General features: G+C 45.3%; 1 protein-coding gene across 4 annotated transcripts; it reads right to left on the bottom strand.

Annotated features, from left to right (window-relative positions):
* Positions 1-265: 265 nt before the first annotated feature.
* CHRNB3 (cholinergic receptor nicotinic beta 3 subunit) lies at positions 266-17748 on the bottom strand. Of its 4 annotated transcripts, XM_064736421.1 has the most exons (7): positions 13108-13372; positions 9871-10022; positions 8776-8820; positions 4242-4351; positions 3488-4017; positions 3135-3400; positions 1597-1845 (listed from the first exon to the last, which is right to left on the bottom strand). In XM_064736421.1, exons 1-7 carry the CDS (start codon positions 13148-13150, stop codon positions 1711-1713), a joined length of 1281 nt encoding a protein of 426 aa, XP_064592491.1. In that variant the 5' UTR covers positions 13151-13372; the 3' UTR covers positions 1597-1710. The 4 variants fall into 4 exon arrangements, with proteins under 4 accessions (XP_064592493.1, XP_064592491.1, XP_064592492.1 ...); XM_064736423.1 differs by lacking the exon at positions 3135-3400 and having other exon boundaries at positions 266-1845; XM_064736422.1 differs by lacking the exon at positions 13108-13372 and adding an exon at positions 17572-17748 and having other exon boundaries at positions 3135-4017.
* Positions 17749-17902: the final 154 nt, after the last annotated feature.

Here is a 17902-nt window from a genome sequence, read left to right as displayed (position 1 = left end):
TAATGGTCAAATCCTATGCTAAGATATCTCTCTATATTTCCCAAAATAAACGAGTTTATTCCAGCAATATAATAACCACATCTGAATGCTTCTTGCTCAAACTCACAGAGAAATATAAAAAGTAATAAGGACTTTCCAAGAACCTGAAAATCCCTTTGTTTGAATACATTTGGGACAAAACTTTTTAAATGGGCTACAGTCTAGCTTTGTTGACAACAAATCAACAGCAAACCCCAATGTACGGACACCCCAGGAATCATTTACTAAATACATCTTTATTAATAATAATTGCACAATTGAACACAAGTTTCTGCATTGACACAACATGATGGGATTACATTAACTCATGGAGGTCTGACATGCATGCACAATCCAAGCACAAGAACACCTCTATGTATTTTTAACGGTTTCCAACTTCCATGTCTAGAGAGACAGTTTCAAGGCTAGCTAAAATTTTAACACAGATGTAGATTGTCAAAAATTTCATCTCCAAATCCCTTGCTAACCCTGAAAATATTTGCAAGTTCTGAATGGGATTTTCTAAAGCACGCCATGTTGGAAAACACTGCCCCAGCAAAAATTGTTCAGGAGTTTCACCTGGGCTTTCTGTGACATCTCACTTATTTAACACTTTTAAGAGCTGTTTCTAATAATGCAAAAGGATCCCACAATAAATTAATAAAAGGAGTGAAATTCCAAATTGCCTAGGAAACATGAACAAGCCAACATCTAAAAATGTATCTTCCTGGTGACCAGCCCATCCCATAGCTCTCAAGAGAAACCACACTCGTGCAACAACCAAAACTTTCATCTGCCAAAAGAGATATCTGCAGCTTCCCTGCAGCTGAACATTTCAGGAATATCACTGTCGCCTTATGGAATAGCATAGCCACCTTCACTTAGGTGATCTTCCACTTGTGAACAAGCAGGTGAAGGAATAATAGTTTCTAAATGTGGAGCATTGGGAAAACTCCTCACTTTGTCAGCCTTCTGGTACACTACAGAGCAGCAAGCAAAATTGCAAATAATCCTGAAAAGTGGGCAATACCTTGTAGCTTCCTGATGGCTGAGGTGAGAGAAAAGTGTGCATGGCATAAAGGCTGGTAGCAGGTGGGCAGTGGTAGGTTCTGCCCCATCAAGCTGATCCTACAGCAAGGTGAGGCCAAACAGGTTTTGAACATCCCATCGAAGAAGAATTTATACTTTTTCTGATGCATATGCTATGCAATTGCCAGTTCTGACACATAACGCAATCTGTAGACACTTACACTGCTTTTTAATTGGTAACGCAGATAAACTGAGTAGAGATTTGTGTTCCTACTGTAACTTCTTTTACAATGTAGCATTTGAACTGGCATATCTGCCTTTTAAATACAATGATTCTGCAACACCTTCTATTTCCAATTTTAACTAATTATTTTGGTTTTTATAGTAATACAACCAAGCTAACAATAAAATAATAACTCAGCTGTGCAACCCCAGTTCACTTTAGGCCTTGGCTGTGCACCAAGCTCTTCTCTGATTTCAGACAAAATCTGTAACTGGTATAGTTATTATTAAGATTGAAAGCACTACTAATAAATGCCCATTGTTACCATCACTTTCCCTCATTCTTGCTGCTGCTTCCCCTCTTGTATAGCAGAGACCAAGCTCCAAGGCACCACTGTGCCTTGCCACCATACTTGTTGTATGTTACTGAGGGAGTGTTTTCTACAAAGTGTTGTTCAACCACATCCGTAATGCAGGGGTAAAGATGAGGACTGAACCCGTCACTGACACCACCAGAAATAACCACAGGAAGATGCGATCCAGGACTTGAGCTACAAACTTCCAGTCTTGTACAACCTGGGAAGGACAGAAGGAGGATAGATGTAAAAGGGAACAGTGCCTTGTACTCTGTTGATACTGCTACATACATTTCAGCTCCCCAAATCTGGTTTTAAAATTAGACATTTGTAGTATGTGGTAGCCTAACAGAGATCACATTTTCAGCATTCATAGCTGCAAATCACTCAAACCCCCAAAGCAATGCCATGGTTCTACACACATGGTGATGAGATTTCCTCAGCCTGCACAAAAGCTTTTAGTTAAGTGCATACAGGAAAATTTACGGACTTAGCCTTGAGGATGGCTTTCCACTGAACTGGACTTCTTACAGGGAGATCTGCATCTCCCTGTAAATGCCAGGATGAAGCTCTGGCGCAGCACTTGGACACAGGCATTGATTCCAGTACAAGCAGTTCGATTTACTTGTTTTTGCGTGATTTGTTGACTCAGATTGGTTACACTCAGGAAGGGAATTTTGAATGGTGAGTGCTGGCACAACTATGCATACAGAAAAGTGCTATTTATTAAGGTGATTCAAGGAACCTTTTTATTAAAATTATTTCAGCTTCAAACAGGTATTAGTCACGGACAGTATGTGTTCACATACTACATGTGTGATTTACTGTTCTTCTTTCTGCAGTAGTCCTCTCAGCACACTTTAAACAAAGCCCTAGCTCTTGCTAGGAGCATGCTAACAGATGTTTTTCCAAATGCATGCCAATTGCTGTACTGTCCTACCCTTGCATGAGATTCATTATTTGCAAACACAGTAATTTGCTATTTTAAAAGCCAGGAGGCTCATTGAGAGGTGAAGGATAGTAGTTGGAAACTAATCTAAACAGGTGTTAGTGAAAATCTAAACAGGTGTTAGTGAAAATCTAGAAAACCTTCACTCAAAAAAGAGCAACTATGCAGTGTTAGAAGGCCAGGACTGACACCTGGCAAATGCCATAGAGCTTGCCTTTAAGAGTAAAAGTTACATTTTTGAGCATATGAGTTTAGAGGCTTCCAGATTTGTGTGTATCCCAAACTTACAAAGGACAAGGTTTTTCAAATAAACCCAAACCAGGAATTCCTCAGGAGAGGCTCCTAGAGTCTCTTATATCTGCAAAGAGCATGGACTCACAGAACAATACACTTGTCCTTGAAGCTATGGTTTGTCTCCAAAAACATTTATCAAAGTCTGAGAAAGAATATGTCTCAGAGGAGAGCAGGAGGAAGAGGCAAAGGGAGAAGTATGAAGAAAAGGAAAGTGCTTGGAAGCCATTGCTGCCAAGGAATTCCCTCCTTGCCCTCCCTCCACCTACCTGTCTGATGAAATGCTCCTTTTTAACGTGCCTGGAAATGTACCGAATGGAGTCTGCTGCCTTTTCCAGAAAGGCAATAACAATTTTTTCTCCGTCTTTTGCTTGCTTGTATTTCTGCTTCCCCAGAAACTTTGATTTCGAGGTGGTTCCCTTTTCTTCAGTCTCTGAGAGTGAGTAGCGATCTACATGGGCCCTCATGCAGAGCAGACGAGGCAACTTCTGGAGAAAGAGCCTTTTGACCCAGGGTGCCATGGGATGGTAAGTCGCTGAGGATCGGTGGTGGACATTGATAACAAACACAGTCACGATGATAGAGAGGGTCACAAAAATCATGATGAAGAGCAGATACTCACCGATCAGAGGGATGACTTTGGAAGAAGAAGGGATTATTTCCTCAATCACTAAAAGGAAAACAGTGAGGGAGACTAAAACTGACGTTGATAATGAAAGCTTTTCACCTTCATCTGAAGGTAGGTAAAACACCAGGACAGTTAGAAAAGACAAGCCCAGGCAAGGGATTATTAAGAAAAGAGTGTAAAACAATGGAAGGCGCCTCAATACAAAGGAGTAAGTGACAAATGGGTAAGAGTACAGCCCATCCTTCCTGTTGCCTTTCATACCTTTGGCGTTTAAGATCTCCCACTCCCCATTATCAAAGAAGTCTTTCCTGTCTACATTTTCATCCACTAAAATCAAGTCCACCATATTGCCATCATAAGTCCACGACCCAAACTTCATGGAGCAGTTCTGCCTGTCGAAGGGGAAGAAGGTCACATCCATTGTGCAGGAGCTCTTATAACTGGCCGGTGGTGTCCAGGTCACCACTCCATTGTACTTCACTATGGCTTTGGTCATCAAGGATCCCTCAAAACGTCCATCAGCACTGGGAGTTGGACAGGAAGAAACAGTACCAAGTTCAAGACTATGTTTGCCCCAGTCATACCCCATTTGAGCTCTGTTTTCCATCCCTCACCTGGAGCACAAGGTGCACAACATTCACACAGCCTAAAGAAGCAGCCTTCTGACAGCACACACAAGCCTCACAGTAGCTGACACGCCTTGCCCAAGCTGTGGCCCAAGCCCAGAGCAAGGAGCCATGCTACTTACTTTTCAAACAAAACGATGTCAGGAAGCCACAGAGACTCAGAGGGAACCCGGATAGCAGTGATCCCACCATATTCATCTGGATTCCAGGAGAGCTTGTGGTCGATCCATTCCTATAACAAAACAGCAGAGTCCTCTGCCCACTGATAAGCAGCGACCTCTTTCCTCAACCCCGCATGTGCCTCAACAGCTGCACGCACAGCACAGCACAGCAGGCAGAACCTGCTCTGAGGCTGCTCAGCTGCAGAGAGGGTGCCAGACAGGCATGGCTGGGAGTTGTTGATCCCCACAGGCACTGCTCCTCCAGACACAGGTGAGACCCAAGAACCCATCCGTAGGCTAGCAACCTCAAAGCCAGCACTCCTGGAGAGCACTTGACTCTCACTTCACTCACCACCCTGCACAGCCCACATGAGAGTAGTCTAAAATGAAGGAGCCGCTTCCTTTTAGTGCAGCAGCTTTCCTTCCCTCTGAGAACCAGCCCAAGATGGTTTGGCTGGCACAGACTCCATGGACCCTAGGTGATGCGGGTACTAGCACTCAAATGACTAAGAGATGGCCTTAATTCACTTTTCAGTGGAGACCTGGCTTTTTTCAGTAAATGGAATATAATACCTAATATCTGTACACTGTCCTTGAATAAAAAAAAAAAAAAAATTGGTCTTTCATCAGAAAGACCTGCAGACTGTTGCAGGAAAAATAATATGGTGTTATTGTAAAGTATTTGGTTATAAAAGCAGGGAGAATCCTCTCCATTTCCATCCTGTTGAACTCTAGAATAACTTAGTCTCTTTTTTTTTTATTTTCAGATAGGGAGGTCACAACAAAGTGGCTCCAACAACCTGGAAATTTCCACAGAAAGGCAACGGAAAATCAGCTCTCTGATCCTTGTTCATTATTGATGAGGATATTCATTTGCCCACAGAAATAGCAGCAATGTCATACAAGAGCTGTAGACTGTGGTCAATACCAAGAAGTGGAAGATTAACCAGTTTCCATTAAGCTGCAGCACTAAGAGACCTCCAGGGATGCAGAGGTCTCAGCCTTCACTGAGTAATTTCCTTCATGACTTAAGGATGAACCAAAAAAGCAATATTGTCTATTAATTCTCCATATGGTTCCCTTCTTATTTCTTTGAATCCACATGCTTTTCACAGCTATACTGGAGAGATTTTATATTGTTCAGGTGTGGAACGAGACGAGGGGCCATTGCTGCTCATAGTCTCAGAATGAGGGACAGAGTACACTACTTTTAGCATGACCTTTTTCCTGAAGATGGTTTTCTAACAGATGTCTCCAGAAGCCTAGGCTGTTAAGTGGTCACAGTCTCACCTATGTCCTGGACACTTCCTGTAATAGGTACAACGAGGCTTAGGCTGGAAACACACATCATGCAAGTGGATGGACAGGGCCAAGCAGCAACCAACACAGTCATCTTGTAGCCTCGTAACACAAGAGCAGCAAATACTCTGTGAGCCACCTGGAGATAGAATCATCCCTCTGGAGTTGAACTGGAGCAGCCTCTTGGCCTGGGCGATTTGCTCCATCTGCAATACTCCACACTTTCTTCCTGCCCTGCATTGATTTCTCTCCCAGCTAAAGTGCTCTTTCGTGTCTGCAAGGCAAATGGTTGTTTCTTCTTACTAGAGCAGAAAATAGGCTGAGTGCAGACTTGGAAGATGAGCAGTTTAAAACAGGAATCTCCCTGTGGGCTATGCTGACACAAACCATAGCATCAGATGCATAAGGCTCTTTCCTCTCTTCTCCATTTTTTCCAAGCTGCTCCAGACATTGCAATTGCTCTCTCCTTCCTCCTGTTCTACCAAATTTCCATTTCTGTGCTGTCATTGAAGAGTTTAACCCACTGCTAGTGGAACAAAAACCACGAGACTCAGATTCTTGACCCTTGCTAGCAGGGGGTCATAGCTTGCCTGAATCCAGACCCTTTCTCAGCAACCACTAAAGGCTCCTCTGAATCTTGTGTGTCAGCCTCCTTGTGTATCAAGTCCCACCATCTTGAGCACCAGGATGTTTGAGGTTAACAAAAAAAGGAAAAGAAAATGCTTGTGGTTTAGGTTTGCTTATCCAAGAAATTTAAGGCTCTTGCTGAGAAATTATGAATGTGATCAGGAGCATGGATTCACTAAAAGTAAATCATGCTTGACCAACCCCATTGCTTTCTACGATTAAACAACTCCCTGGATGGTCAAGAAAGAGCACTGGATATTATCTACCTTGATTACAGCAAGGCTTTCAACACTGTCTCTCTCAGAACATCCTTGTAGGCAAACTCAGGATGTTTGGACTAGATGAGTGAACAGCGAGGTGGGTTGAGACCTGGCAGAAAGGCAGATCCCAAAGAGCTTGTAATCGGTGCCACAGGGTGGTCACTGGTGGTGTCCCCCAAGGTTCCATACTTGGCCCAGTGTTGTTTAACTTATTCACCAATGACTTGGATCAAGGCACAGATGCCTTCTCAGCATGACACAAAGTTCAGAGGAGTGGCCAACACCCCAGAGGGATGTGCAGCCCTTCAGAGGGACCTTGACAAGTTGGAGGGATGGGAAGAGAAGAAACATCTGAAATGTAACAGAGGCAAGTTCAGGGTCCTGCACCTGGGGAGGAACAACCCCAGGCACCAGCACAGGCTGGGGGTGACCTGCTGGGAAACAGCTCTGTGGAGAAGCACCTGCGGGTCCTGGTGGACAACAAGCTGCCCATGAGCCAGCAGTGTGTCCTGGGGGCCAAGGCCAATGGGACCCTGGGGTGCACTAGGGAGAGCATTGCCAGCAGGTTGAGGGAGGTGATCCTGTTCCTCTGCTCAGCACATCTGGAGTTCTACTCAGCACATCTGGTGAGAAAGATCTGGAGCTCTGTGTCCAATCCTAGGCTCCTCAGGACAGAGAAAACATGGACAATACAAGTCTAGCAGGGGTAACAAAGATGATGAGGGGACTGAATCATCCCTCTTACAAAGAAAAACTGAGGGAGCTGTGCCTACATGAACACACAACATCCACAGCGGGACATCTGGGTCAGGCACAGGTATTTAGTGCTCAGCCTGAGCTCCTGAGGGCACTTATACATATGAAAACCACAGCCAATTCCTCATTTTCCACTCCTTGTACATTACCTTGGGTCTTGATGCTCTCAGCTCATTAAATGGAGAAGTGGTATTAGAAATGGTAACAATTCCAGAGAGCCCAACTCTGGGAAATCACAGTCCAGAGTTTCTCTGAGCTGTCCTAGCTAAAATCTGAGGATTCCAAAGGCTTCCAGAGAAATCAGTTTGTCTACAGTGCACAGGGCTTGGACCTGCAGGTGAAGATGGGTTCCAGGAGAGGGTTGGAAAGGGGAGAGGACAGATGAGGGCAGATGAGTTCTGCTGTCTGCCCAAGTGGGTACCCAAAGGGAGCCAAGATGTGGCCTTGTGCACAAAAGGGGCTCTACAATTGCAGCTAAAGGTGGGGAAATCGTAATACTGCAGATAATTCAGGACACGTTCCCAGCAGTTGTATTTGGACCAGAGAGAAATTTCTCCAGCAAAAGGGGAAAATCCTGTCTTCCCCACAGTGAGGGAAGGGCTGAGCTTCTCCCTCTTCAAGGGAAAGATCATCTTTACACGCAATATCCATATTGGTTTTAGGGGTCTTGCTCCAGCCAGAATCTCACACTCACTGCAGCAGTACAGTAACCAGACTGAGACAAAAATTGAGTCACATTTCTCATCCACCAGCCCAGTGACCCCCAAGAACTTTTCCTCATGGCATGATTTCAAGTACGGTTTGTTTTTTATGTCCTCTGCCCAGGATCAGCTGACATCTTTACAGATACTCACAAGGCTGAGAGACTTAAAATAATTGTCACAAGGTCAATAAACTGGTGCAATGTAACCTAAACCAAAAACAGTGTTCTTCAGGAGTGAAGAAGAAAGGAGACCTAACAGTTCAACTTGCACCTTTCCATCATTTGTATAAATCACCATCTGTTCCAGAAGCAATTATCATAGAAAGATCTGATTCATTTGCTACAGCTTTTAATGGGAAAAGGTCTGTGGTGGGTGTGTGTGTGCGTGTGTGTGTGTGTGTGTAACGTACTGGCCTCTTCTTTGTCTTTACATATGCTGAGGAATGAAGAAGTCTATCCGAGGCACCACTCTTGGCTCAGACAAGGGAGACAGTACTTGTGTCACCTCTAAGTATGAGACAGGATAGTCCCTCAGGGCACATACAACATCCCAGGGATAGCCACTGCAATACCAGCTTTCCTGAAATAAATACTGGCTTGAGCTCACAGCTGGGGTGCAGGTCAGGAGAAGAGGGTACCCTATGTCCTAAAGGCCTACTTGCCTGCCTTTCTGTCTCTGTACATAGGCTGAAGGGAGAAGAGTGAAGAAGAACTTCAAGTTAGGTATCTTGGTGCTGGCCACTCAGCATCATGAAATGGGATGGATGGCACAGTGGGCAGAAAACTGAAATGGCTACTTAGCTCAGCAGTTCCCCTGGGGAAAAGGGAGGTGTGATGTGGTCTAATTTACCTGTTTCAGCCACACGTTGGTTGTCATCAGCTGATTCTTCTCATCCTAGAGTGAGACAGGGAGAGAGGATTGTAATACCAAAGCAGCCATTAGGAACAGACCCTGTGCCTGCTGAGTCCAACCCTGTGCCAAGATGAGGAGATCCCTATGGTCCTGTTTCCCCATGGGCTTGGGCTCTTCAGTCACCACTAAGGGAAAGTGACTGACTTTCTAGGTACTGTCCCTGCTATCACTGGGAGCCCCTGAGGCTGGAAAACTGAGGTCTGGCATTCCGGAGCTCAAAGGAATCATATGCCAAAGACCCAGGATGCAGCCAGGGCTCAGACAGCAAGTAGAATCAGGTCACACGTGCTTGTGGGCTCATAGGATGGCTCATCTCCCCACACTGCTCAGCCTGGAGGGAGTTTGGGAAGATACAAGCTGAAACATTGTCCTAAATATGTAAATAAAGCACAAAATTAGAGTGTGCCTTCCACAGCACAAGGGGAGGTTGTGGGGCTGGCGGATGTAAGGAGCACATTGTTGTGTGGGTACCTCTGGGCATTGTGCAAATTCCACCGTGCACTGCAGCAGAAAGAGAAGGGAAAATTTCCAGAAGGGAAAAAACACAGGATTAGCTATGCTGCCTCTAGAGTTTTATCTTAGTGACCAGCTGGGTTAAGACTTGAACTATCTTTGGCATCAATGCTAGCTTGCTTGGAATGAAAAACACACAGCCAGCTCTTACTCTTCCCCAGTCCTCTCCTGTAGATGTCTTGTCATTAAATTGCAACATAGATGTCAAGGACTGTCTGGCATGGGTTGTTTGATCAAAACCTTATGGACATTAGGCCAGAACATTCCCAGAACAATAGGGAAAAAAGGACCTTCAGGTTTCCTTCAAAACAAATGAGTCCTACAGTCCATGCTGTGGGTGGAGGGAACGGGGTGGGGAGAAGGTTGTATCACCAGCAGCATTTCATGCTCAGTGTTTTGCTGCCCAACCATCACTGTGCATTTCTTGTGACAGGAGGCAAAAGCTAATTACATTACCAGTCCTCCCAGGTGAAGGCATAACTATCTATAAAAGTGGTGTTTTAAGAACACAACACTTACCACATCCACAAGCTGTGATATCTTTAACCCAAAAAGGACTTTGATGGTGTCGTTGGAGTTTTCCACAGGGCGGACCCATTTCTGATAGCCTTCAAATAAGTGCTTGAGGAGTGCATCCTCATTTTCAGCAACTGAACTGAAGGCATTCACATCTGGAAGAGAGCAACACAGAGTGGAGGCATTGCCAGAAACCAGACATGTAGAATGCCATGACCTGAAAAAGAGCAATGATGTGAGGAAAATTCACCTCTGGGCAGGTCTTGTCTTGTACAGCAAATTCTGCAGGAATTCAGATGCACAAACTCTCAGCAGAACCAGGGCAAGTGAATAGAAAGGCAAGATAGCCCAAGCCCAACTCACATTAAAAAAAAAATCATCAGAGCAGTGATGACTTTGTACCAGGTTTATGTTTTCTATGAACTTTTTGCCAAAGCAAAAAGAGCCCATCAGGCAGCAGTAGGAGCTGGATGATGCAGTCAGAGCTAGATCTGCCAGGCAAGCACAGAGATATCATGGCCTGTACCTGCATGACTTGTGACTCCCACAATCACCGACACCAATCTCCCCCTTGCACTTGCTACCATGAATGGGGAAGGGCAGACCATCCATCCTTTCCCAAACTTCAGCCCACTCCCTGTGGCGTTGAGGTTCTGACATGATCTCCGTCTCTTCTCTTGTGCACAAACACAGCAACCAAGGGTGAGAAGGATTTTATCTCTCTTCAAAGCCACCACGGAGGAAAAAAGACTGGTTCCATACAACAGGGATCACAGCCAATATTGCTGTGTCAGCAGTCAAAAGGACCTCACAGGACACTGTCCAGGGCCCAGCTTGTGCCTTGACAGCCCCAGGATGAGCAGAACATCTGTGTGTGGATTGCCAAGCTTTAGGAGTGGGAGGGGTCTGCAGGCCCATGGATCTGCAGTGCCAGGATCTGACAGTGGGAGAGCCCTGCAGGGCACAGTCAATATGCTCACACACCATGTGCATCAACGATCAGAGTTAAGACAGCCCCCAACAGGGTCCCTGTAGCACATGGAGAGAAAGGGCATTCAAACACAGCAGCCCTTGCAGAGAAAAAACTGGAGGCAGAGGATCATGCTCTGCTTCTACATGGAGAAAAGGATGTGACCACAGACCACCATCTCTGCCCATGTCCCCTTCCCCAGCAGCTGCTGCCCATCTCCTGAGCATGACAGGCTGTGCAGCCTCCTCCACCTCGGCCAGGGTCTGTCTGAGGCTGCAGACAGGGCTACACCTCCCAGCAAGAAACACAGATGAAGAACTGCCCAAAGCAAATACCTGATCTCACAACAGAGTTTTCCATGGGACAAAATCATTCTTTAATGCTCTCTGGATTCTCTCAGGATAGCACAAGGTCCAAGCAACACTGTCATCCCCACTTCCAGACACAGCAAGATATACCATTCCTCTTTGAAGCAGCAATAAACTCTGAAACCTAGTGCTTGCACTCACAAAATAACAACTTTACTGTCAGATGTTCCAGCACAAGCTGCATTTGTCCTCTGTATCTGCAATACAGGTGAGGTGGGGTTATCAAGCCCTGGGCAGGCAGAGGCTGGCTGATCAGAGGGACCTTTCACACTCATTTCTATCAGTTCCATCCCAGAGCCAGGCACAGCTCATGAAGCTGTCAGCACAGTTTATAACAGTCCTCTATAGGGCCACACTCTGTCTTGTCACTTTGTCACAAGCTCTTGAGGTCTGCTGTTTCCAGAAATGTCCCTTCTGCTTGTTCCAGAGTTTATTCTCATGCCAGAGCTGACCCTAGCTCCTCCACAGCAAATAATGGACAGAGTCTGCAGACTCACTGTCCACAGATCTGTCCTAGGAAACTAGATTGGTTGCCCAAACATGGCAGATGGGCATTGCATCTGCAACCAAAGGAAGAGAAAGAACACATTTCTCCCCGCTCACTACCCACAGCCTCAGAGGTCCAACCCCTTGACTCTAAAAGTCTTTGCAGAGCCTGTATCTCCTAGATATTTTGCTTTCCCTTTAGGAGATTCATAGGGGCATATAGTTGTTAAAAACAAGAAATTTAACAGAAAAGCCTGTGAATAGAAAAATCCATAACCCCAAAATATGCACGATCAAAACCAGCTCTGTCTTACTGTCAGAACACATTGCTCTGTTTTCATTTGAGTATGACATCCTGCACACATATATGCAGCCACACACCCTCTGTGTCCGTGGGTGTGTATGACTCCCCCCCAAAAGAAAACGGCGCCATTTCACAGCCCCCATCTCACATAAGGTTCAGGCACCTAATGCTCCAAGGGGGTATAGAAGACAGGTGGTAAAGCTGGGTTCGGGGCTGGATATGTTGAATCTCATCTGCTGAGGAAGCCACAAAAAAGTGAAAAATACTTGAGGAGTCTCAAAAGGAAGAAAGTCAGAAGGAAGAAGATTGCTGCCTTTTTAAGACAGCCTCTGTACTTGCAAAAAGACAGTTTAAAAGCAGAAGTTATTAATGAGAAATAAGAAATATCATGTGGGAAAATTGCCTAACAGTTCCTTTGACTAAGCCCCACTTTATGGTTAAGCTAGATAAACCCACGGAGAAAATACTGAACAAAGTAGCACTGCCTTTCAAAAAAAGAAGAGAAGCAGCCATAGGACAGATATATCCCTGAATCTACCATATGATGGACTGAGAGGCAAAAACTGGGGAGCTCCCTGGCAGGTTAACATGCATTCAAGTATTCAAGCACTGTCTTCCATCTCTCCCCTCTCCCAGTTTCCTGTCTCTCTCTGTGATCTGTCCAAGTAGCAGCTCCCCATGGGTGCAGGACAGGAGTTCTGGGGCAGAAAGTCTGCTAAACAAACGTGCAAAACACCCCAATAAGTACAGACAAGACACTTAGCCCTTTATCAGTTTTCCTGAAGCATTTCAGGTTTTCTCTTGGTGACAGAAATTCTCCCTTAATTCCCTTTAGCAGCCAGAAGTCAAGCCTAGGATTATTTGTTAATTTCTAGACAGCAATTGCCCCACCATCAGTTATTAAAACCTAGTTGTCAAACTGACCATGGTTGCAACACAAAGGCAGCAACTGATACAGCCCTCTTCTGCTACTACTCACACGGTGTTTAAAGGATGACCAAGGGAAGCCAGCATTCACCGTATCCCAGAAAGCAGTAGCTAACCGGCCAACAGAAAAATAAACTTGAACAACTGCAGCTCAGCTTGGAAGGAGAAGAAGAAATCACACCTACCTGAGCGGCTCAGACACAGCACAATGAGCACTAGGCAAAGCATGGGCACCACCGTGGCTTTTCCGTTAAATCTGATCTTCTGTTTTCATTAGCAAATCGGTCTCATCTTTGCAGGGGACTTAAACAATCTAGTTAAAAATCGAAGCAGGCAGTTGAGCCGGCAAGGCAGGGCAGCACCTTCCTAGCCTTATCTTGCCCTCATTATGACGCTTGGTAAATCACACTTCATTGATTTTCAGTCAGCTGTCACATCCCGTAAGCCTTAAACGGGGCTCTGGGTCCTAAACTCTGACTGATCTCCTTGTGGCAGTATTTACATGGCTACAAGCACTGCGGTCTAGGAGTATGTGAGAGGAAAGTCTTTTAAGGAGGAAAAATATCTTTTATGCTACTGCTGATTACAGCTGGGGAAAAGAAATAAAACAGACTGCAGTTCAGACCCAAAGATAAATCAGATGCCTTAAAGATTATCTGATTATCTGTTCCAGGTGTATTGGCCGTAGAGGCAGACTCCCTACAGACCTAACTTAGCTTGTTCCATGCTACGTTTGCTGTTCTGGAGCTATAAAATGGATTTGGGGGGCAAAAAACATCCAGTAAGAAGTAAGTGGGAAAACAATGCTGATTTCTAAATTTATATCTCATACACAAAATATCACAGACATCAGCACAGAAGTCCTTGCACAGTACTATCCACTGGCACAGCTTAACAGAGAATGCTGGGGTCTTGTGTTTAGCAATGGGAGTGAGGATTATTTAGCCAGATTCTCTGCAGTCAGACCTCTGTCAGTCCCCCCCCCAGTGATACCTCACACAAGGCTCCTTTCAGAAACCACCAGAAATTAGAAGCAATCACCAGAAATTGCTGATAATCAAAAGGGATGCAGGTTCCTCTCTTCCCATCCCCCTGACACTCCTCTGCTGAAGGATTATCAGGATCTTCTCTGTTCTCTTCTCAAATGAGAGTTAGTTTGGCATATCTCTCGAAAGAGGAGGTTTTCTCCTGAACTTTTCAAGTTTAAGGAAGAGGCATTCAAAAGTCTTTTAGCTTGTCCCCAAACCCAAAACTCCTCCCAAAACTCCTCCTGATTATTTCTTACTGGCTATTAAATTGCTTGCTGCTTTTTATATAGGAAGCCTGGGGGTTTTTCAGCAACGTGGGGTACACTTCTGGCAGTGGTCCAGATTTTGGTACAGTTACAGGTTTTGTGATTCAGATTTGCCTTATCTAACATCCTCACAGAGGATTGATAACTGGCAGCTGTAATCTTACCAGATTATTCATCTTGCTGTAGTGAAAAATTTGCAATAGAAGTGTGGTTCAAAGTCACATTGCTGCTGCAAGTAACATTGTTCTAGTGTCCTATCAACTTCTTCATGCTCCTGTGACCTTGCAGCCTGCTGCATCCCCAGCTCTCAGGCAGGCCACTGGCAGCAACTCAGTGAGTTTGCTTTTTCCACTACTCTACTACACACAAGAAATCTGCAAGCTCCTAGCTTGCAGATTCCTAGCTCCACAGTTCTGTCCCTGGTCACCCAGCAGGACTAGAGGAGCAGCTGGCATCTTCCTCATCTTTCCTCATCTCAGATGCAGAAAGCCATGCAAAAGCAAGAGTGCAACCAAAAAACCATCTTCAATGAAGTGTACTTTCAACACCAGCTGCTGTAACTTCTCAGTTTCCCTATTAGATCAACACCAGGCACAAGTACACAACTTCTTGAGCTACACAGGAAAGCTCCTTTTTTTTTAATGCTGTCTTCAAGAGAACAGCAGTCATTTGGCTGGAGTGGTGGGGACAGACAGCACCACAGACTGCCACAAAGCTTAGTCTAAAAATCATTCTGCCCGATACAAATTTTTCTGCAACAAGGTTACCACTTTAAAATGCTCACTGCAGATTATCGAATACTTTCCAACGTTTGTTGTCATGTACAGGACTCAGCACCCTCAGATCATCCATCCTTTAGCCTCAAGACTGCAAGCCCCAGCCTTTGTCTATTGACACCTCTGATTGTAGTTACTGCCTGAGATTGCATTCAGGCATTGCTCTGTTAGGCAATATGAGAGACACTTGTTTCTCACAGGGCTTTAACATGCTGCCTTGTGGCAATGGAGTTAATTTATTATGTGCCTACAGGAGTAGGCTTTTTGCTACTAGACGATAGTTGCTTAGAGGGAAATATGAAGTATGGTTGCATTACCATTGCCCCCACCCACTGCCTAGACAGTGACAAGAGGTAAGGACCAGGTTTGCCTGATCATTGGCTTCCAGAGTTACCAGACTGCCAGAGGAGAGTATTAGAGACAGAAATTCTGTTTGCCTGTTGTTTTCCATTCACAAGTCTTCATGCAGCCCTGCACTCCAACATTTTGGAAAGGGAGGTAGGCATGAATACTCCCATTTCGCCAAATGGGCCATGAAGCATAAGGTGCATCTATTCTGAAATAGCAAATTAATTCTTGGGCAGGACTCAGCTTGTGGCAGCAGCTAAGCAGCTATTCTCTATAGAGAAATGTCTTTGCTTTTCCACAGGTTTCATAGGATTTGTAATTAATATGTATTAATAATTCCAGGCTGCGAAGAGCCATACACAGCCTAGACACAAGCAGCACTGGAGCTGGGCCTCACTCTCTAGGCAGCAAAAATGCCAAGAGAAATCTACCTAGAGGCACAAATCCATCTTTTTGAGCACACATGGTTAATACTAGCAGCAACCGAAAATTCAAGGTTACGATGGACAGTCCTAAGCCATGTTACCTGAAGGCACCATGCAGTTAAGCATGGAAAACAGATTCCAGGGAAAGGTGACAGTGCTGTCTGGCAATCAGAGGGTGGGAAACCTGGACTAAAGTGAGAAGGATGGTGAAGGGGAAGGACATAGATGGGAGATGCTCTGAACCAAAACTGTGAGGTTTTGTTTCAAAAATCCAGAGCCAAAGTAGAGTTTGCTGCACTTCTAGGTTTGTCAGCTCCAGGCAGGAGAAAGAGAGATAAGATAGCACTATGGAAGAAGAGACACCTTTTAGGTGGACGTGTCTTCTCCTTCCCAAACACCTCTGACCTTTCCTGGTACATGTAGGGGACATGCCAGAAGCCAAGGAAGGCCAACCTGAAATGCCAGGACTTGTGATGGAGCCAGGCTCTTGGAAGCTCCCAAGGGAGGACTGAATCCATATTATCATGAACACTTGCCCATAGGAGGTGAGGGAGAGTATCTGGAGAAAAAATAGGGTGGGAAAGGGCAGAATTCCTGGAATCTCATCTTTGCCTGACACTTCTCAGATTCTTTCTAATCTCAGTTCTTGCCAGCAGCAGACACCTCTCTTCACCTTGCAGCTTTTCAAAATGTGTGCTTTCACTGGGCAAGAACAGAGCTGGTTTTAGCCAGTTCACCAGTTATTTTTGCAGCACCAAACATTTCCACGTGCCAGATGGAACAGTTTGGAGCCAACAGCCCACCTCTCCATACATCCTGTCCACTCTCCTCCAGCTTCCTGTCCCTGCAAACGCCCTCCTTCTTTCTCATGGCTTGCTTACTGGCCCTGTGAGATGCAAAGCTGTGCTTCGTGTCAGGTGCAAACAGGCGACGTGTGTATTTGTGAATGCGAAATGTGTGGACACCGACAATGGGATAGTTGCGAATTCTAATAATAACTGAGGAAAATAAAGCATGGAAAAAGGCCTTTGAAACTATCTTTTGTTTGCAATTAACCCTAGTTGATTTAGGAGCACTGGAATTAAGGTCTTAAGGATGTTGCTTTTTGCTTGTAGTTAATCCATAAAAAGCTCTGTAATAATAACCTTTTGAAGTATAATTTTAGAATATTACTTGTATCCTTGAAAGTAGAGCTTTTGAATATATATAAAGGAAAAATGCTTATCTCACGCCTTGTTGAAGCAGAGAAAAACAGTTTGAGAAGGAAGATGAACATCACCTCAAAGATTTATGGTTTTGACCAAAGGGAAGCTGGATATCACTGTTATGAGATTTATAGTCTCTGCAATTAAAAGGTGGACCCACGCCTGGGGAACTGGACCCCACCAGATGGGATTCGTCTTTCTTCTTTCAGAAACTGGACTGTCACCATTGGGGATACTCCTTTGAGATACATCCTGAGAAGTTAAAATCACAGTAGTGCATAGAATTGTGATGTAATAATTTGGAATGGAAATTGCTGATGAGTAAAAATTGGAAATAGAAACTGTTGAAAAAAAAAACTGATGAGCACCCCTATAAATATCTGTAACCATCAATTATCGGTGTGCAGTTGGAGGGAAAACTTCCCCCACTGTACCCAGCACTGTATTGCTCATACTTTACCATATTAAATAATAAATTGATTGCTGCTTGAATATTGGCCTAGTCAAGCCTCTTATTCGTAACAGCCCCACCAAGCAAACCCCAAAGCAGTCCTCCCTGCTGCCCTTTTCCCCTCTAATCCATCCCTCCTCCTCCACACACCCTTTTCTACCGCAGTTCCTCAGCACAGTCGCCACTCTCCTCCTCCACCTGGCCCTCCGCCTTTTCCCGCCTCGCTCAGGCCGAGCGGAGGTGCCCTGGCCCGCTCCAGCCTTTCCGCGGCGCCGTGGCCGCAGTCCCAGCTCCCCGCCGTGGCCGGCCGCGGGCAGCGCAGGCCGCGCCGCAGGGCCCGGCTGCTCCCGGGCCTGCAGCCCTGCCGAGAGAATGCGCACGGCTGCTGCAGTATGACACGCTGCGAGAGCCCTCTTTGGGAGACCAGGGTAACGTGAAGTGCTGGGAACTCATGGATGGAAATGTATGCGTCTGTCTCTGT

The sequence above is a fragment of the Zonotrichia leucophrys genome, chromosome Z (genome assembly GCF_028769735.1).
Source record: "Zonotrichia leucophrys gambelii isolate GWCS_2022_RI chromosome Z, RI_Zleu_2.0, whole genome shotgun sequence".
Lineage (NCBI taxonomy): Eukaryota > Metazoa > Chordata > Aves > Passeriformes > Passerellidae > Zonotrichia > Zonotrichia leucophrys.
Note: the sequence above shows the minus strand (reverse complement) of the source record. Positions and strands in the feature narration are given on the sequence as shown.

Bases quoted from the DNA above. Each gene is read 5' to 3' on its own strand.
- CHRNB3 (XM_064736420.1), bottom strand. From the start codon at position 13,150: ATGCTTTGCCTAGTGCTCATTGTGCTGTGTCTGAGCCGCTCAG. The intron at 4,352-8,775 runs GTAAATTAGACC...GTTTTGTTATAG, and splicing joins CCAACGTGTGGCTGAAACAG to GAATGGATCGACCACAAGCT. The intron at 1,846-3,134 runs GTAGGTGGAGGG...TGTCCTTCCCAG, and splicing joins AGGAGCATTTCATCAGACAG to GTTGTACAAGACTGGAAGTT.